Here is a 22,278-nt window from a genome sequence, read left to right as displayed (position 1 = left end):
TGATTTTTTCACTACATAATCTACAGAATTACTATATATATATATATACATTGTTGGGTTTAAAACACAAAGCCCTTACAACGTGAGGTTCACACGAGGATATTCTATACTACTATATGGCACTCTGAACAATTTGGCTCTCCTTTTTTCAGTAACTTATTTCGTTTGGAGGCTAAGGCGAGATTTACTCCTGATGATGTACATTCTGTATCTATCCTTCACATCTCTTTGAAATCCATAGACCAGACATCTTAAATTCTTACGGGGGCGTTTTTACGCCTCGTGTTGAAAAACTAACATAACTTTAAAAAGAAATATACTTTTTAGGCCGTCTAGATTTTTAGGCTGGTCAGGGGAGTCTTTTTGATGTTATATCGGACCAATATGTTATATTTGGCATTTTATCCAATACGAATGATTGGTTTTTGAGTTCAATAAAAGTTCTTCTGTGATCTTACTTCCAAGTCTTCGTTAGATTTGCTTTTGTCTCAGGTCGCTCCACAGGCTCACTAAAACAGGTTCTCTATTGTAGAATCAGTCTGCGATACATTATTTTAGGATAAGCGTTGGATTTTGGAACGTTTTGGCCTATCGTCCCCCGTTCCTATGTTTTACCACGTAAGTTTTTTTTTGTGTTGTTACACTATGTTGGCACCATGTTAAAAGCGAATGTAAGTGATTTATATTTGTTCTTGCTACGATGAAGTCATTCGTGTAAAGCTATAATCTTACAGATGCCTTACAGAGAGCGTAAAACACCGTTTAAAAGTAACACGAGACGAGTATCAATGACGATACGAAATATCCTCTTGATGTTTGATTGCTTTCTTGGTTTGGTCACTAGCTATTTCTATTAAATTTTCATGTAAAACATCAGTTGAAAATGCAACTATGGGTCCTTAAATATTCAGGGAGTCTCTTGTTTGTATGTTGCACCGCGAAACGGAGCATCTTTCCTGACAAATCTCTAAGATTTACAACGTTCTGCGGTAGTTGTTCCTGCGGATGCCTTAATGAGGAGCCTTGATATTAGTCATCCGTATAGTAACTCTTCGATAGTATATTATTCACTTATTTACGTAAGCACAAAAGTTAGCAGTCGGGCGCCCAATCAAAGGTTCAATAACTTGTGACTGCTTTGTACCGAGTAAGTGTGTTTGAAAAGGAGGCCTATAATGTGTATTACTTTGAAATGATTAAAATAATGAGTCTTTTTGAGCTATTGACCTAGTTTGAAAAATACATCCCTCGCCAATACTACACGAAACATTCCCACGAGTAATAGGCCTGATCCTCAATTTCGTTACCAATATCTACAGATCGGCATGAAGTGCCGATTATGGGTGGCGTCGAATTTGACTAACGGGTGTTGCAAATACAAGATCTACCAAGGAGACATTTGAAGGGGTACAGAGGATACAAGGACATCATGCTCGTCAGTTGGCAAACTAAACTCCTGTCGATATTTTTATTTCTATCAGCTAAAGTTATATACACTCGTATATTTATGTGTGGACTTGTATTCGTAGCCTTGATCTTTTTTTGCCGCACAACTCGTACAGTTTAATCGCTTCATTTGTCATCCCTGCTAGCGCTAAAATCAAAATGGCAACAAAAATGCATCAAACATGACTAATTAGGTTCAATGTAGTATTGAAATATATGGTCGCACTATATAGAATATACTGATATTTAACTTATTAAGAGAATAATGGCCGAGCTTTACGTTGCAGCATGCTGTTGTCGACGGTTAAACGCCATACGGATGCCGTTAGAAAACTTGTCCCTTATCATTTTGTCATATGTTTGACTACAGTACCAGGCCTTGAGCTCGGGCTCCAAAGGTGGGCATGTTGAGTAAAGAAAAGGTGAATATGTGACAATGACTTCATATATAGGTCAAAAACCGCTGATGGATTCACGCAAAAATTACTTTCTTTCGAGAGCAGCCGAATGTGACGCTGGCCAAACCAGAAAATCCTATTAGAGTGCGTTTTGCAACTTGAAATTCCTATTCTTGAACTTGGCAAGGTACTGCTGAGCACTACTACTCTCATTCATAGAGACCTCGTGGATATCGTCTCGGCAGCTCCCTCAGCTTGAAGGAAGAAAGAAATAAATAGGGTCCAAAATGGTATTTTTTCCACCATACGTTTTTTTCGAGTACGGGGTCATGCGATCTTAACAAAACGATACCAATTACCTACTATACAAAAAAAGAGCTTGACAACGATGTATAACATTTGACTGTCAGCAGACGGATAATTGGGAAGAGGGAACAAAAACCAAAAATAGTCATCATCTTCAGACCAGGTTCGTACCTTGTTGACAGACGCAACCAAATAGGTTAGTGAAACTTTCGCTCATTGTACCTATGTGTGATTTATGTATATTTCAATGTTTTTTTTTTCAAAATATCTCATGTAGAGACTGCTATGAGCAGTGTTGCGCTGCGATATTGTCTATTGATATCTGTTGTTTTTCCTTCAACCAAACTTGCAGCTGCTATCGATTGTCCTCGCTAATCAATTTCAATAAATAGAAATCCATATATCCCCGCGACAAATCATGAAATTCGCCTTTAGCTGTCGGCTCGTCCAGTCTTGGTAAATTGTAACGCTACAAAGAATCATGCATACAACTACATACACTGCTGCCAGCCTTTTTGATACCGCCGAATGTCCATTACCAGTTATACAGATGGAACACGTTGACTTTGTTGTTGTAAATTTTTACCATTTTAGATTATTATGTCATATATATATAGTTGACGTTTACTCCGAACGTTAAAGGTTCGTGCTTTCAATACGGATTGATCGCATGTACGAGAAAAAAGCTGCACTGATAACTGGTTATCTGTGTTATACAAGCTGAATAAAGACAGTTATAGCTTTGGGTGCTGTTTTGAACGAATTTACTTAACATGCATGTATATATGTGTTAGATGTAAGCACAAACCCGTTCAAGGTGGCCATCCTCCCTTTCTACTTAGACCTTTCACAACTCTCTAAATTTCCAGCATGCAATGACACTGTCCCTACCAAACGGCTGCCAGACTTAACGGCTAGTTTCATCCAACGGTGTTTTCGCCTGCGACCGGGTGCAGTGTGTGTCAGTTAGCGTGCATCTACATACCTATCAGTTGTGGTACCATATGTGCTGCCTACCATAGCAATATGCGTCCGCGCGCGCACACAAACGAAGCCGCTTTAAAACGTCGTCAACCAGCCGCTACCAGCCCGTGTCTAGAAGTAGCCTTTTTTCCCAAACCCGATTCTCCTGCCCGTTCGTCTACATTCAACCCCTGGGTCTCCCAGCTCTTGTCGAACACCCCAGGTCGCGTGGCGTGAGTGGCTTCGATCACGCTGTCGTTTGCTCGATCCGCAACCCCTCCAAGTTCCGTTACTCAACGTCTAAAACTTTTGGGATCCGTCCCCCCTACCTAACATCATCGGCCTCGAGGGAAGCAGTTGAACGGTTCTCGTATCGAAACGATGCAAAAATCATACTACCTATCTAAATTCAACCAGAGCCTCGACAACATTTGCAAGCATGCGATAGCTGTATTGGCCGCTGGGTGTATCGGTTGCACGATGGATGACGATTTTATGATTGTGCTTAGCTTAGGAGAAATTGGTCATCATCAACAATCTTCATCTATTTAGACCAGAAATGCTGTAAACGAGGTTTAGTTTGAAAGGGTGTCTATGCTCATGGATGTTAAACGCCGAATTTTTGACAGATATTGGAATATTATAATCTGTATGAGGTGTAATAACTCTCAGTTATACGAAATTATTGTAACAGACATGAAAACGCCTCCATGAAAGCGTTGTGGGTAACGTGTTCTTCTATTGATCACAAGGACATAGTGACTTATTTTTGAATCCGGGTGTAGACACACGTCGTTTCGTGCTGGGAGCCCCGGCGTCATGATAGGATACCTAACGGCCCTGTCGGACGCACTATGTGAGGCATTTAGTTTAGATGCATACTAGGTCAGTTGACGAGAGTGAACAAACAACTACGTAGTTCTGCTATGTTTGTAAACATTTCATTGTTGCTACTGAAGCAGCGAGAGAGCGTTTGGGGTTGCTCTATTACCAACTGAAAGTCAATGGTGAGATCGAGTGTTACTACGTGTGGTCGGCACTTAGCTAGCAATCTAAGACTCTTAGCTGCCACTGCTGCAGTGATGGTAGAAGATATCACATTTGCCAGTCAGAATTCCTTGGTGATTGACCGCAACGGAAAAACAACACTTGGCTTGAGGACTCGAGGTTCTGGGCTATGATGGTGCTATGCACAAACGCAGACTAATTTTCCGTGGCGTCGACTCGATCTATAGTGAGCGTAAGACATCATTAGAAACATAGTATTGATTCGTTGTACTTTATAAAATAACATCTTGGCAATCGGCGTCTGGTTCGGCATGTAGATAAATGGTAGACAAGTTAGACTGTCTACGAAAGTTCCAATAGGACTTAACAAGCTTGAACCATTTACATCTTTGATATAGCAGATGAACTCAATACAAATTCATCGATAGATCGATGGTGAGTGAACGCCAAATCGAGAACCATCACAGTTGGGATGCGAGTTGGACAGAAATTTCTGACCAGACATCTTGCTAGCCTTCGCTATTCAAACGCCAGCCTAGCTACTATATTTGCAAGGTGTAGATTTGGACCAACTGCAAAAGGCCTACGAATCACCCCACTAAAAAAACATCCTTTTCATATCCTATCAGATCAACTCTAGCAATAGCATTCATGTAGGTACTGTATAATTTTTTAGGTTTCTCTACTGGGTGTATGACGAAACGCAGTAGAACTTGTTGATTTCGCCTACTGCCGCCTATTTTGTTCTATCTGAAAGCTACTCGATGCATCGTCCGTTCGTCCTTAGCAAATACGCAGTTGGAAGCCTCAACGACAAAACGATAATATTTTTTGTAAAGCACCTATGCCACGTTTTGTAAATTATACCTCAGGAAACTCCGTCATGTACCTAGTTACTCGTCTACGTAAGTTAAATTGATGCCCAATTTATTTTTGAGATGCACTGTTCGTTGGTATCGTTCATGCATGGACGACAAGCGAAAGATTGATTTTCTATTAGCGTAGCTAGAACAGCGCTAGCAGCAATAGTACTGGTACTCGCAGTCAAGGTGTACACAATGGATTTAGTTTATTTGATTGATTTTAGTTCGTCTCTATTCGACCGCCATTTCTACTATTGCTCTTCTGTCCGCTTATCCGGAGCCAGAAAGAAGCCAAAATCTTTCTGCTAAATTTCATGCGCATGAGGCAGACTGAAGCTGAGTCGCCGCTAGATGGTCCTATCTAGTGAGACGATGACGAATGTACGATATGTTCACGAAAGCAAAGTTTCTCACCTACGTAAATTCTAGGCAGAACCCCTTAGCTGTTACTGGGAGAACAGTTGACAATCGACGATGATCACGATAGTACTTTTACAACTAATGAATAGACACGGGATGATCAGCAGACGCATCAAGAGGACGAATACGCTAGAACGAAACGTCGTTCGCCATGTGGTCGCGCAGGAGGATTCAAGCTGTTTAGCTTGCTTTCTACAGAAGCCACTGTAGTCCCTCCTTTCCTGCCTGTGAGGGACAGTGTCAATTGGTAATAATGTCTATCCTTCAACGTTTGATGAAAGAGAATGTGACGTCGGAATGTCACCCATGTCGTATGGACAGATCGCTTATTTGATTGAAGATGCTCTATACGGTAGAGGAACTTAATGAATACAACCATTCACACAAGTTCCTACGACGCGTAGGCGCATACAGGTATAGAGAAAGTTCATATTTCGATCATGGATATGAGATAAAATTTCCAACAATTCCTCGGTTTATTAAGTCCTCAGTAATTAGCAGTCAAAAATGCCAAAGTTAGGCTGATGTGTTTCATCGGAGTATCTATGATATAACTGCATGTTGGTGGTGTACCATAGAGGGGTCATAGGGCATCAAAAACGTTTTGATGCCTTAAGGGCCAAAATGCATGGTGTACAAGCATACGCGTCTGATCAGCAGTGATAAAAAAAAGTCAGGGATCAAATAGACTCTGATTTATCGAATAGACGCTTTAAAGAACGATATTTTAACATGGTTTGTAACTGTTACTTACATTGCGAGGTTGTATACCTTTCCTCTATTGTTAAGTATTAAAGCCACTACGGTGTCTATAGGTTAATTGTACTTCTGTAGATATATCGTAGTGCTGGGACTAGCTCACACCACTCGGACGAGCGCTTCTTTAAGGCTCGGATCCTCTACAACAATCTGAGCTGGTAACGGAAGAATTTAATTTTTTGCCATGAAGAACTCATAGCTGCTTATCGAATAAGGCGCTATGAGCCGTCGCCGGTCAGCATATTTACGCGGCGCCTCCCTTAGCTCCGATTAAGGCACACTTTAAGGATAAGGCACGTGAACAGACAAAATCAGACAGAGTTTCTAAAAGTACAGAGGCTTCTAACAATAAAAGTTAGGTTTTTATAAACTAAGATCAGAATCGATGGCGGTTGTAATACATGAATCATGAAGCTACAGATACTCTATTACATTTTAAGTAAATAATAATCATTAATCAGTGAGAGACAAAAACGTTGCCTTTCTTAGACTAGTGCTCATTTGCTTTCTTTAAAATACAAAAATACTCCGCATCTACTTTTCTTGCTTGTTGTCACCTCGTCGTTAATTTGCGCCGCCATAATTGCAGCTGTCCATTGCCAAATGAATGGTAAGAAAAGCAGGAAAAAGAGTGCAACGTCAGCGCGAAGCCGAATGAAAATGTTGATGACGTTAAAAACTCTGATGTCCGGATAAAACACAAGGCTCGGCACCCAACTGGGATCCATGGGCAGCACGAATCAGGAAGGGGTCAGTGAAGACTTGGAATGGTCTTCCTACGTTGCTGCGCTGAGCCCGTCGGCGCGAAGATTGAAGAGGCACTAAAGACTGTGCCAAGCAACTGAAGCAGCCTGCTGCCGATACGATGGTCAAAGTCGGCCGGGAAAGGGCATGGTCCTAGGACAAGACGACCGCCAGGGCAGCCTTTCGGCTGTTTTTCGGCGTCCGAATGCAGAAGCGTTCGCTGTAAACCTTGACTCCCTCGACTTCTCTATAATTACAGAAAACGCTTCGTCTGCTGGTGGCGAAATAATATGCGCACCCTTTACGCCGTGCATCTAGACATTCTTCTTCTGTCGAACAGCTTCTACTGCGATGTAAAAAGTGCCAATCCAATAATAATAATAACAGCGCTTTTATAAAAGTTCAACAGTGATAGAGAGTTAGCGATATCTGGCGCTGCTAAGCAATAGTCATTGGTTTCATTCGGTCCTAAAGAAATATTAGCACAACTACGTCGCCCATAATAAATAAGAAGCCCATAATGTATTGTGCTGCATTTGGGACACATTCTCGTCAATCGGTATTTCCGATGCGAAATAATTGAACATTAAATATGACCATATTGGAACAAATTGGATAATGATGTTACGAATCAAAGCTGCTGATGATGTTGTTTAAATAGCACGGCACGCTTGAATTAATGTGTTGCGGCTCAGTCACGACAAAAATCTCTCATGATGTAGACCCATAATACCTATAATGAAAGTACTGAGAAAAAGATTTAACGAACGTGTTCATGTATCTACGTAACTAGACAGCTTTTTGAAGTACGATTTTAGACTGTGTTTCGCGTCATTACCTGTGTCCTTCATAACTGGCTAGTTTACACTCTACTTTATTCTCAACGTAGCAGTCACTCGTCAGAGAAAAACGTGTACAATGCGAGCCAGGCACCATTTAGCTCTGGACGTCTCAATTCGGAACGTGCAATGCATGTAAAGGATTTTTCAGGCATTCGAGGACTGAAGGCAGCCCAGTATTCTTTTGATCGGAAATGCGCTTCATGCTAAGCCGAGCTATGAAACAGGCTGAACGAAAAATGCTCAGTAGGTCGTTCTGCAAACGTTTAATGAAAGCACCGACGAGACAGTAAGAAGTGCGCAAGCTTCGAGCTTGAACTATGCAATAAACATCTACATTCGTCCGAGTCACACCTTTTGACTACTGGCTTGTCGATTTACCCTACGATTTCTGCAATGAGACCGAATAGAACCGCGAAAACTCGACTGGATATATTTTACGGCTGTCAGGGCCGCCTTACACTCCAATGGCGGTCTTAATGAGAGGACAACTGACCCCTGTTCTGAAGACCTAGCGGTCGAAATTAGCCGCGAAAAGCTTCTGCTGCCTGCTTAGCTCCCAGTTGCTGCTATCGGCATCAAAGTACGTAACGGTATGTAGCCTTAGGATATCTTAGTCTACCATACGGAAAAGGCAGCCCAGTTCTTTCCGTTTGCTTAAATCAACCCTCGATTGAATTTGGTGGCCGCAGATTCTCACTCTCTTCTTCACGTGTTACCTGACTTGTGTTTTACATGCGGATGTCTGAATATCTTAGTCGAGAAAACGATTAGATCCTTGCAAACCGTTTAAAGGGCGTACTTCTCGTTGACTACCACGAACGTGATGCGATGTCTCGCTACGAATTGTGCCACTTCAAACGATGCTGTCAGTGGTCATGTCTGCTATTCAATATGCAACGCGTAGAATAAGAAGGGTCGGGAATTTCTAAAAAAAACGTAGGGGTTAAGCGATGCGACCTTTTCCTGCATTGCAGTGATCCTCCGTCTGCAAAAACGCATTAGGAACTTTTCTGTGTTCGACCTTTTTCCCTAAATATATAGAACTCAAATGGCTAAATATGTTAATCCTGAGAGATATCCAGTCGGTCCGAAAGAGTGGTCTTGGCATATGATATTCGCATGGGCTAGATATCTCGATTACGCTTTATCAGATTAGCTCTTCGTTTGGACGAATTTTAGAATCTGCTTGATTTCAGATTGCCCTCGAAAAATGTCGCTTGCGGCTACTGTCTATCGCTGATGCGATAAGTAAGCGCTGATGGCGTTCCTGAACTCCTTAACCCAGCCAATTGGTTTCAATAAAGCATACATATCCTTTAAGCGGTGTTACAAAGCAATTCTTTGTTCTTCTTAATTCTGCGGTGCGTAAGATTCCGTACATACTCGGATATTTAACCAAGGTTCCTTCTATTGTCATTTTGTAAGGCTACGCTATCTACAGTCACGTGCTGTGTGGACCTTCTTTCGCCGCTATAAATATCTGTCGACATGTTACGTATAGTCTATTCGCTTATTGTAAGCTGTCAGGAACCTGCTCTTGATTACGTACATGAAGAATTGACTATTAGTGCAGCGACTTGCTCATAACGTGCATAAACTTAATACAAATATCTCTTTGATCCTTTCAGTTATCGACTGTGCCTTAATAAGGCATTGTGGACCCCATGCGGCCTCTATTTTAGACACTTGTATATAAAGCATCAAACAATAGTATGGGTGCTGATAGCAGTCGACCGTAACGATTCGATTCGTAAATAAAATGCGTTGGTTTTTCCTCGAAAAATTCGTAGGTGACTTTAATTGTAGGTGGTCGCTGTTTCGCTTCAAATTACCTTTAATTTGTGTTGATATCGATCAAGATAAAGCTCCTCGTGACAGGAGGTTCTTTGTCGAATCTGAACGCTCAACAGTCAGGGCTCATTTTGAGAAACTGAATAAATCTGTCTCGTCTGATTGAACTATGCAGAAACAAGAAGATCGATAGGAAGAAATTGTCGCACAACTTTCGGGGGTGTAGACTAATTCCTAGAACGGAGGCGCGCTGGTTCCATGTGAGAAGAGCTAGAAAATGATTATGATAATTCATTCGGATGTAACAATAGCATTTAGAAAAATGGATATTTTGCCGACGAAAAATAGAGCTACATCCATGATCAGATCATCTATTGACTAAAAAAGAAAAGCAAAATTAATATCCAAGTGCCCTTTTTTGTTTTATCGCAGAGAGCTAGCTTGCTGATCATTCATCAGACCCATATGGTAGACATGAACCTCATATAGAACGTTTCTCGCATTACGTATACAGGCGTAATTAAGTCACCTCGTTGGTACATACTCAGCAAACAATACGTGTTCTTAGTATGCATCAGCTTGGGTGATTAGCACAAGACAAGATCTATGTGGACTGTATTGTTAACCTATTTTAGACAAAAAACACCTGACCTCGTATCGACGTGTAGATATCGTTGTTACTTGTACACAAAGAAAATGCTTAATACGAAGAAATAACGTTTATCATTTGATAAAAATACGACAAAACCAAAATTCCGGTGTATCTGAATGTGTATATGTACGTGTGTGTGTGCGTGCGTGCGTGCGTGCGTGCGTGCATGGCTAAGAACATGGCAGAGTTGTATGTTGATGTCAAGGTGGCAGTAATCGCGGCAGTAACTACGGCACCGGCAATTATGGGGCGCCGTTCGATCGTCCCCACGATGGAATCCAGGAGATTGTAGCTGCGAGCCAGACGTGTGTTGTTGACATGACCAGGCGAACTAACAAGAGGATAAATCAAGATTCTCAAAATGCAGCGAAAGAAAAGAATAAAAGGAAAAAGGATGCTAGGAATCAGTGCGACCAATACAGAAGCGGTTCAATGAAACGCATTCAGAGATATATATCTCTGAATCATCTACACATACATCTGCCATGATTATACACGTGAATACACAGGCATAGGCATTGATAGACATTTAGAAAGAAAAAGATGTTTTCGTGTTGTATGATAACCAAGCACGATTCTGTTCCTTGAAAAGGCACCCATATGAAATCATCAAAAAGATTAGTCAATTGAATCGATGACGCTCATGACTGATCGATGCTGTTTTAGCAAAAATATTCAGATCGTGTTCGGGTGTCCCCACTAGAAATCAGGTGCTATAAGGCGGCCATAATACAACCGTAATTTTTTAAACAAACCACGTAATGCAAATACGACGTACGATACACGACGCATAGCCGATACTTTGTGGATTCGCATGGATTCAGTGGTAAAAAGCTTAGATTCAGCTTCATATCTTAAATAGACTTGACCTCTTTTTTTGCCTTCCGTTAACGTGACAGCGTTTAAGCAGTCGCTTTCGTGGATTCATTCTAATGCTGGAAAGAGTGTCGTCGTCGTCGTCGTTTGTCAAGCCGTGGGCAAAAACAGGCATTCTTTCAAATGAGATCTGTCAAGCCGTTTGTATTTATGCACAGATGGTGTTCATTTTATATAAACTCTATGCATTTCACTAAACATACGTGGTCATTTACCACATGAGTTCTGTCTACCAATGGAGCATGTATTATGAAAACGGAATAAGTCGCGATGACGTCGCCATCGCTAATATAAATAGCCACATATATTTGACCAATCATAGCATTTGTTCTTGTCTCGAATCTAAATGGCCGCTCACATTGGTATTGCAAAGATAGAATCATATGCTGCTTGTCTTAATCCTTGCTAACGGCGCCGCCGTTGCTCTAGCGTCAGATGTCGCTTACCCACTTGATTGGACCCACCGTAGAGATCACGTCGTGCTCATGCTGTTTTGTAGTGTATCTGAATCGGCCGACTCACTCACTTGCGGACAGAACAGATATGTGACGCTGTTTAACATGCATTTCTCTTGCGACATGTATTTCTCTATCGTTTGATGTGACGGCGCTTCAAATACGAAAATGGGTACCCAACTCACGAGAGCATCTATTCAGAAGAAACAAGGATAACAAAAGGATACCTTGTGAAAGCGAAATGCGCACTAAAAATCTAGATATGATATACTTCCCGGCATTCAAAATCAACGGTCGTTACCCTTTTCTCACAGTCTCATATCCCTTACTGTTATGCATTTTACTTTCCGTTGTGGGGTGCCTCCGTCGCCGTAGTCAACAGGAAAAGAAGACCCAACGGTCACGCGTTCGCTGTACATTTTGCGTTGTCTTCTACCATTTCGGTCCACCTTAAAGTAGCGAGAAGCAAATCCTGAGTATGCTTGCTTTGATGGTGCAAGAAACCAGCGCAAATGCTTTCAGCTTCACAGCTTTCAGGGAAGTTGATCATCACTAGCAGCTGCGCGCACTAACGTGGACTTTGTGAACGAAGATGTGTCTCTTGCAGCTTTAAATACAACTTGAGATTTATTTGTCATTGTCAAATGTCTTCAGCACGTGATATAATGCGTATAGTAGCGGCCGCTCTGTCAAATATAGATAATTTTTAAGACAGCGGAAATTTCAACTATTGCTATAACAGAATGAACGATTCTTTCTTCCTAGTGAGATAACGACAACTTGGTCATACACAAGAGTAACACGATTTTAGTACTTTTTTTTCTCAGTCTGTCTCTAAACAACCGTTGCAACGGTTCAGCTCTTCTCTCTGGATAGTGTAGATGTAGGTGCTGTTGGCAAATTTACCATTTTATTTCCACCTCACACTGGCCAACGAATGACAATGGTATGGCTTTGTCACTAACGAACCGTCCCAATCCCTGAACTGTCGCGTAGATACATCCGAATAGGCGACTTGTAAGCATACGAGGCCCCGAATAACGTGGATGTGTTCTATAGACACGTGGTTAGAGCCAAGCAGAGGAATTGGGGAGGATCAAGGAAGAGAAAGAAAAAAGAATGAAAAATAAAGGTCGAACCCCGTAATGGCGGCCTATCCCGTTCCAAGGGTCTATTTTTTAGAAGTAAACAAAGCTCGAGCTTAATGAACATGACAATAAGACGTTGCTGGGATTGATTTATCTACTCCCATCATTATGGGTGCTATTGTGAAGATTTCTCTGCTTAGTATGATATTGCAGCACGTATTGGTCCTTCTTCTGCTAACAGTTGAAATTAAACTACATCCTTCTGTATTACAGGTAGATGTGTTGCGGCAAATCTAATTATAAGACATTTACCGTCACATAGAGAAGAGTAGACAGTAAACTAAGAATGCATAGACAAAATCTGTACTAGAGCCCCGTGTGTACTGTTAATTCCATCAAGATGTAACAGGGTTGGCAGTCTCGTTTGGGTCGAAAATATGATGCTATCTCTTTTTTTTTTTTTATTTCGTTATTCAGTCAAAAATTGATGTGTACACGACAAATACATCACAGAATAGTCACTACTATCAGCATAAATAGAGATTTAGGCTCAGTATTCCTAACAAATCACTTTTCTCTAAACTAACCTAACTAGACAATATATATATGTCTTCCGCTACCTTAAATAGTGCAACCTTGTGTAGGTGCGAAATATTTGCTTTTTTCATCTTGTAGCAGGGCGTGTGTGACCCAAGTCATGATTAACAAGGTCTCGCTATGACCTTTTTAGCCGCATTTGCTTTACTTGAACTGCCAACGAGATCGAACCATATTTAAATCGCCCTATTACTTTGTTAATTTCATCTTATTTCTCGTTTAATATTATCATTATCATCTAATATCTTACCAGGACACTCCCAAATCTCGGCGTGGCGGCATCAGATGCTGAAAACACTATCTTTAATACTGAACCCGTGGAATCGGAACTGAATGGAAGGGAAGACGAGTCTATAGAACGCTATATGTACATGCTGTTATGTAGATCATAACGTTGCAGAATAATCATCAACGTAATTTATCATCACAGTACTATATATATATATATATATATATATATGGAATACACAAGAATATTATTTAATTTCAGTGATATCATCAAATGCTTCGACGATAGCATTCCAGCAATTTTTAGGGGCCCGCAAAGCCCTCACGGTCGACTGAGTCGCGCATGAAGATCTCATCGACATTTCACTAGTGTGTGTTATAACACTACGACCAGTTACTGTTGTACGCGCTGCGATATTGACAGGCTAAGATCTATATATAAGAACGAATTGCCGTGGATTACTCGAACTGTTCAGAAGTGCGAGTAGCAGAGATGAGCTGCCGCACGTGAAGTTGTACGCTGGTATTGCTATGGCAATATTTTTTCTTACGGTGACACTGTGCCGCCATGAGCACGGATTCTCCGTAGCATAATCGTCGATGTGGCCATAAATCTATATGGTCTGGTATATGTACATGTGTGTCTGTGTTTCCCCGTGAGGCATGCTTCTTGCGCTTCTGTACAGGAAAGCACGGCTCGTACCTAGATAACTATATTATGTTACTTCGATAAGAGCTGATTTAGGACCAAGGTACCTCGTCCGGCCTCGCTAGACTGGGTGGTCTAAACAATACGGGCGTTATTGGTAGTTGTCATCGAGTCGAGATCGTTCTGTTCTTACTACTTATTGTTTAGCGAACTTCACTCGTCTTAAAGTACCGATCACCTGAATTACCTGAAAAAGACGAGACAAAGATTATATACGACTTTCTTCCGCAGGTCTTCAGCTATGACTGAAGCTGTTATGTGTCCAGGTTGTTTTTACTATCATTAGTCATCTTTTTCTCGAACCGTCGCTTCGTTGCAGTTGAATCGAGATAGCTGCAGAAGAACTCGTAGACGACCAGTAGTGTCTCCATTGATTCCTTTAACCGTAATGATGATACGGTTAAATGCAGTCAGTTGAGAAGAAATGCTTGATGAAAGCGAGCTTGTGCCAGCTGATCAATCATGGGCTTGTTACGTATTGTCTGGTTGCCCACTGCCTGTTTGCTGTAGAAACACCAACTGGAACAGATATAGGAATAAGCGTTTTGTAATAAGCGGGTCGAATGGCATTCTTTCGCCTTTTGCCCGCATCATATCCAGTCTGCCACACGATAATCGCCGACATCAATTGCAGAAGTAACTAACGAATGAAAAAGATTCATCTTATCGGCGGACTAACAAAGTGTATCAGAAAAGCATGACGGGCTCGGGAATTAAGCGAAAAGCAGAACTACTTGGTTGAAAGCCATGGGTCATCTGTATTATTTTATCGTAGCTACGCTGTCACGTCTCTGCTACCGTTCGTAACGAATGCAAAGGATCCCTTTCGGATTAAGCAGATCAGCATTTCGTTCACAAGCAGTCTTGTATTTTTCTTTATAATCAAGATAAATCGGTTAACTTAGTTATAGTTTGGGTAACCTGTAATCGGCGGGACTTCTTATTTCAACATAAACAAGCAAATCTAATTTAATCCATTGATTTTTTAGGAGATGATGCCGACGATCTTGAGGATGAAGATGACGAATCTGACGCACCATCAGATACAGAAACTTCGCCGTTACTTCTCCATGAAATCAACGCGGGCCCCTCAATCGAGATCCATCCACAGGAATTGGAAGTGCCTCTACATCAGTCTCCCAAAGACAACTCCGGTGACCTAGAAGAAAGTCACTATCTTACGTGTGCGGCGGATAATGCTCTCGCGGTTCGTATGTTTTGTGCGACCACGCATCCGTCCAACAAAGACCCAGCTCGAAGCAAAAACAAAGACAGCTTTGACCACGCGGGTGCAGATCACAGCCCAGTTCTAGTTGCGGACCAACAAGTTACTGCTGCGCCAATCGGTGACACAACGAACATTTTGATAATGAACACGTCAGCGACGGTCGACATTGTAAACCCCATGACAGGGGTGAGGCATAACGAAGTAAAGGCCGCTATGTCACCGGCCGTTCTTCAGCAATTTCGTCTGACAAAGAAATCGAGCGTAGCATTATATTGCTTATGTGACGCCTGGAACTCAAAGGCTCGAAACAAATCGAAGGTGGCAACCGTTAAATTTAGACGTAAGTTGCTTATTTTTCACGTGTTTTATAAAGATATTGATCAATACTTTTAATTTGCGTAGTTGTTATTTTATAGCATTTGTTCCAAGGGACACCTCAAGACAAACAAGAAAAAATTGAACATATCTCAGTAGCCTTTTATTCTTAATCTAACTATACCAATTGGAACACTAATGGAGTTATAGGATTTAAGGCCTCTAGCTCGTATATTGATCGCTCGTATGTTAGTGATGTCATTTGCGAGTGATTTGTTGATCAAACGTACTTAAAGATACTTTTATATAATACGTCTACCTATATGTGTGGGTTATCGGACGCAGATACATATATATACACATACTGCACAAAATATCTCAGGGAGAGGGAGTGAGCAGGTGGATAATCGAGCCCATAGTCATGGAAAAGGCGTAGGGTAAGAAATAATCAGCATTGAGGACGTCGTTCCCATCAGTAGGGCGGTAGGTAGAAAAATGCAACCGAGAAAAAAGATGAGATTGGCCGACTGGCTATAGGTTGTTGTGCCACGCCTTCGTAAAATAGCGGGATCGCTAAAACGGCGGAATAGCAAATGCATATAAAAGCGAGTGATTGAGTTAGAAGATTGCCTGATAATGTTGGTGAAAATGATTACGTACTTACCCATCTTATCACCACGAATGAGTCGGCTTAAATATGGCGGAAGGCAGTGATCTTAATTGTCGACTTCGAGTTTATCATGTAATCACAGATGCTGCTCGCTAGAGTAATGTACCGACAACGGTGATGTAACAGAAATAACAATGGCAGCGTAATTTAAAACGTGAAGAAGTGGGCCTTATTAGAGAAATTGACAAAAAAATTATACCAAAGCGTTACTTATCATGATACTGTTGGTCTCGATGAAATATTTCCGGTACGACTCTATATCATCCTCATTTTCGTAAATTAGCTTCTGACTAAAAATATTTCGTTTGCAAATTCTTCTTCACACGCGCATAGCCGTACAGTATATATTATTAATAAAGTAAGGTTTAATTGCTCTCTGAGAGGGCTAAAAGGCATTATTTTGTAAAATGGCGAAAAAAAAATTTGTAAAATTGGGTTGACCAAGTGGCCGAACAGGTACAAAGAATCCTTTTAATGAATTTACCGAGGAGATTATCCTGTGCAAGCACTAATGTGTGGTTTATGAGGCAACCTCAGCAGCCCTGTTTTTGGCACTACGAAACTGCGGATTTTAATTCTGTTGGATGGCCGTATGTCCTATCATGTAATTTTATACGTTAAAAACAATTTTCTTTACGTTAATTTCTTTTAAAAACATCGCTTAAAATATTCACATGGTCCTGTTTTCTCGTAAGCAGCCGTGTTCCCTGTGAAAAGGTACCTAATTTTCGTCCGTTTTATGTCTTACCCGGATAAACTAAACATTTATGGTTCGTTATACACAAGGTCATCTCAAAATAAATTATTATTTTCGTATACGATGTCCTATTTATCGAGATGTTTGTCTATATTCTTCGCTAAATCAACTATACAACAATAATACACTCATTCTGATACTAAATAGTTTTAAGAATGATCGACACTAGTAAAATCCATCTCGACTCATAGACTCAAAGGTACGTGATAATTTGAAAACGCATCTGCATCATACAATTACGTTGGCGTATTAAGAACTCGTACCTTATCGACATTTGCTGGGCTATTTATATTTATTATTTATATTTCAGCTGCTGTTGAAAAAAAGGCCGACAAAAGCCTACGACGAGTAGTCCCCTTAGGAGAAAAGGTACTGCTCGAATGTCCTCTCGGCTTCAATGGAAATACTAATGACAACCGCGCTGTGTTTTGGCTTTGGAACGATGCCGAAATAATGCTCAACGACAACGTCGAGGTCGATGCTAAGAAGGGTAGTTTATTAATTCTCAAGGTAGGTCTTGCCAACGAAGGAAGCTATACGTGCGGTGTCCGCGGCAGCGGTGGTGGCAAGGATCACGTGTCTGCCCGACTTGGCGAAACGGTTATCATTGACGTCCGCGGTAAGTGTCAGTATTTTACTGTGATTTACGAATATGCGCGCCAAAAAGTGTTATGTACGCAGGTTATTATTAGGAAAATTTCACTGAGGTCAGAAGTCTCTGAAGAATACATTTTATACAGTTTAGGTTCGAATTGGCCTAATCACAGTTACCCTCCACTAAGGCTGTGTAATTCTCCAGATGATCTACTTCTCACATCTGTAAATCGTGATATGTACCTGTTTATTATTGAACCAATGCGATCTTATTAATGCTAGAGAAACTGACACCATGCTATCGCTTAGTAGAGTAGAAATGAATTTATTTTTTGGTTTTTTTTTCGACAAAACCCTTTTATTTTTTTTTTATTAGACAACGGTTCATATTGTAATGTATGTTATTGATCTAGTAACTGATTGTTCAACAAAATGATTGTTTCCGCTATAATAGGGAGGAACAAGCCTGTACGGCCTAGGTTACGATATCACACACGAACTAAGCGGCCGGATTTTTCTATTTTGTAACCGTTATTACAGCTGATGGTCAGTGGTCATCTTGGGGTGCGTGGAGCGAATGTACGGCGCGATGCGGACGAGGGCATCGTACTCGAACCCGATCATGCACCAATCCTCCTGCACGCAATGGTGGTAGAGAATGTCCTGGCGACTATATGCATCGTAGCGACTGTCACGCTCGAAAGAATTGTCCTTCTGACAAGGAAAATGTCGATATCCATTCCGTCCCACAATGGAGTGCATGGAGTGATTGGTCAGTTTGTGGGCACGATTGCAAACAACACAGACAGCGTTGGTGCAGAAGTGGCAGCAGACTTGAATTGAGCGAACAACAACAGCAGTTGGAACAATACGAAAGTAGTAAATTAAGTGGACATCATCTGAGTGGCAGTCACCTCCAGCGTCAAGCAGGCGCTAACGTTTATGCCTGCCCAGGGCAGGATCACATGTCGACGAATTGCACAGGAGGAAAGTGCCCGCTAGACTTCAATAATAGCTTTCCTCCGTTAATACCACAGAACGGTGTCGACAATTTACTTAACAATAACAATCATTATCTACAAGATCAACAACTGTCACCGACGCATGAACACGGTAAACAACTAAAATCAAACTTCATAATAATTGCGTGAAACGTAATCGTTAGTTTAATCGATTTAGTATATAAGGTAATGCAGACAAAACTAGGACATTAGGAAACGCTCATACTGAAAGGCCAATACAGCGAACGGTTTACTGATCCTTTGACTGACGACAAACAATTACCACCATTTGTAACTTCTAGCTGTTCATAAAAATCTTTAGAAAAAATTCAGCCAGTAAATAAGAAAAATAAATATCTAATCCATCAAATATATCGTATAAAACATCGCTAGATTTATGACTAGATAAATCTTTTTCGCTATATCTAAATCTCGCTAAATATTTTTCGCTTTTTCGCAGCCCTTTATTGGCGGAATTGGTTCGACCTGAAACTTTGACATTACTTTTGATAATGGCAACGATGCTCAACTAGAAACTATGGCTTTAGCCTATAGCAAAACTATAAGCTTTGCTTGGTTAAGCGCTATGTAACTATCTTATTCTGTTATTAACTTTTGTTTTAGGTTTTGTCGTTGCTAATTTTGGCAGTGTTCAGGCAGTCGTACTGGTTATTGGAATGGCACTTGCAGCTGTCATTCTTGCATTCACATTTCTTATTGCCTTGCGTTTTTGGCCTCGCGATGTCGTGGGTTCTGGGGATAAACGACAACCTCCCTTACCACTGCGTATGACTTATACCACAATACCTGTTTCAGGTGAGTTACTCGTTCAATAATATAACATAATCATTTTTTCTCTGCCTTTTTGAACATTGAAAACGTAAACGGCACCATCTAATTGAGAGCTCCCTTCACATTATTGAGAACAAACCATATTTTAAATTGTGTCACCTTCTACTCGTCTAACACTCTAAAATATATGGTCTCTCGAAGATTAAGTTTCGAAATAAATATTTCAGGGCTATCTAGCGTCCCCTCCGATGTGACAGCTAGCCTGGACCGGGATCCTCGTTTGCATGAATTCTTCACCGAAAGGCGGTTAGATTCTGGAGTTTCAGTACCACTTCTTCAGCAAGCGTATACAACGCCTAACAATGGTAATATACCGATGATGCCCTCTCAAACACGAGCGAACTTTTTCAATCTTTCGGGGACCCCGAGTTCCACTGGAAAGACACACAGAAGTGATTCAGAATCTCAACAGAGCGGACACCCATGTTCCGATTATGGAACACCCGGTTCAACCTCGGAGTATGACCTCATATATGATACGATTCCCGATGAAATAACTGAAAACGCCAGCTCAACTGGGGCTGGATCTGTTAGGGATCAACCATGCGGTGAGAATTTTCTGCCCTTAAAGTCAGCTAAAGAGCATCAGATCTCGTGGATGACAGTCGGACCAGAAGGGGGCCGCCTCGGTTTAGAAAGACTCGGAATATGGCTTACTGTGCCCCCTAATGCTATACGCCATGGTCGGTGGGATATCTACGTGGCTGTTTTGGACGAAGCTGAACTTGACTTGTCCATGAAACTTCGTGAAGATCAATGTGTTCTTAGCGCAGTCATTCAGTGCGGCCCTTCCGACGTCCCTTTAGTGAGGCCCTTGATACTTTCGTTTGACCAATGCGCACACGCTTTCGCCGAAAAATGGACTTTATATTTACTCGGTGCTGACGAAGGAACAGATGCTCACAAACAGCCCATCTGGAGAAAAAGGGTGTCCTTGGACTCACCGGAGGAACACGGTGATATCCTGTGTCATAAAGATGGCCGTATTTGCCATGTTCAAACCGACCAGCTTGGCCGATTCGTACTTTGTGGTGAGTCTAAAGTCGGATCCTATGCTGCCAAATCCATGGTTTTACTAACGTTCCTCACAAAGCGACGAGGTCTTTCGCAGGCTGAACGAACCCTTAAAGTGTATTGCGCCGAGGATACGAAAGCGGCAACCGAAGCCATTCTTCGATTAGAGCAAGAAGATTCTACGCTCGTCGAAACTCCCAAATCAATCCTTTTGCATGACGGAGGAGCGAATCTATGTTGCGCACTAGAAGAGCTTTCTTTGCCGCAAAACTGGACCTTGAAATCGTTTAGCCTACAGGAGATACCCTTTTCACGAGTCTGGAAGTCGAGCGTGGGAGTGCACTGCTCATTTTCGCTGCTCAGTTCATCATTATCTGCGCGTGAAGCACCTCTCGAATGTCGAGTCACCGTGTATCAGAGAGGCAACCAGTCGTATCGACAGATGCTTAGCATCAGTTCCTCTACCGTGTCTCCTGTTTACAAAAATTTGGCTCCACAGAGCGTAGAGTGTGTGGCAACCAACGGGAGTCGAGGATCACCTGTTATTCAACAGCCGGTGGAAGGCATCCGTCTGACGCCAGAGGCGCGAGGTCGATTGTGCGCGTTGTTAGACGCTCCCACTAGTGATGGTCCTGGCGACTGGGCGAAACTAGCCGTACGCCTTGGACTAGAACGGTTAGTACTGAGATTGAAAATTGATCTTCAAACATAAACTGAATACTACAAGTATCTGGACAAAAATATTTATATACGTGTAAACAAAAGTTCACACATATTTATCTTTTTTTCAGAAATATGGGTTATTTTGCATTGAAGGCGAGTCCTACGGCTTGTCTCTTGGACTTATGGGAGGCTCATCATCGTGAAGACAGTGCCCCCACGAGTTTACTAACACTTCTGAGGAACATAGGCCGACCTGATGCAGTAACTGCTATAGAAAAGCTTCTTGGAGCCTGGGTCTGAGTCAGCGAAAACCAATTGATAACGATATTGCAATTAGTGACATATTGAAAGTACTCTTTTCAATTCGCGAAAAATAATTCAGAGGGTAAGATTTTTACCTTAAAAATGGCTGACAAGCGTGTGTTCTGAAGCTTGTTTTGAGTCAAACCTTACGGTCTGCATGAACACAGACACGAATGTCAAACTTACCTATGAAGTCGTCTACAACAAATGGAAGCAATATACTCGTTTGATTCTATGCGATATAACACAGACGATATAAAACAGAGCCCATACATGTACTACATGGGCTGACATTTTGTATAGTCTACTATAGATCAATGTTACGATTTTATTTTGAATAGCAGAATATACATATGAAATTACCGTCGGAACACGCGATCTGTTATGAGTGTTTATCTATGCTGACAGAACATTGTAGATACAATATATGGCTGCGGAACGTACGCGATATACCTCATTTCTGTAAAGCAGAACGAGTTAGGCAAAAGAGAATGAAAGGAATGGTGCTTGCGAAGTTACTTGCAATTTTGTGGTAATGCACGAGCAGAGAAATGTATTTAAAACATAAAAGTTAAGATCCTTTCATGGGTGTTGATATAGTGAAATTATATTGAGCGATATCATTATTACATAGACAAGGAAGAACTCATTTGTATGAATGGTGTACATATGTACATAAGAAAGAGCAAGTCTGTACAGGTAAGATAATGTGGGCTTATACCCATATAACAGATAC

The 22,278-nt window shown here is 41.4% G+C and overlaps 1 protein-coding gene across 1 annotated transcript in view; it reads left to right on the top strand.

Annotated features, from left to right (window-relative positions):
• The window catches only part of LOC111264617 (netrin receptor UNC5B), a 33,448-nt gene extending 11,463 nt beyond the window's left edge, over positions 1-21,985 (top strand). The window contains exons 2-7 of the mRNA XM_022840678.2: positions 15,135-15,713; positions 17,426-17,734; positions 18,250-18,822; positions 19,335-19,526; positions 19,730-21,251; positions 21,368-21,985. Coding sequence (XP_022696413.1) covers positions 15,135-15,713; positions 17,426-17,734; positions 18,250-18,822; positions 19,335-19,526; positions 19,730-21,251; positions 21,368-21,539 — 3,347 coding nt within the window. The 3' untranslated portion in view covers positions 21,540-21,985. The remainder of the gene's footprint in view (positions 1-15,134; positions 15,714-17,425; positions 17,735-18,249; positions 18,823-19,334; positions 19,527-19,729; positions 21,252-21,367) is intronic.
• The last annotated feature ends 293 nt before the right edge of the window (positions 21,986-22,278 follow it).

The sequence above is a fragment of the Varroa jacobsoni genome, unplaced genomic scaffold, assembly GCF_002532875.2.
Source record: "Varroa jacobsoni isolate VJ856 unplaced genomic scaffold, vjacob_1.0 scaffold_881, whole genome shotgun sequence".
Taxonomy (NCBI): domain Eukaryota; kingdom Metazoa; phylum Arthropoda; class Arachnida; order Mesostigmata; family Varroidae; genus Varroa; species Varroa jacobsoni.
The sequence above is the reverse complement of the archived record's forward strand: the minus strand, read 5'-3'. Positions and strand labels throughout refer to the sequence as shown.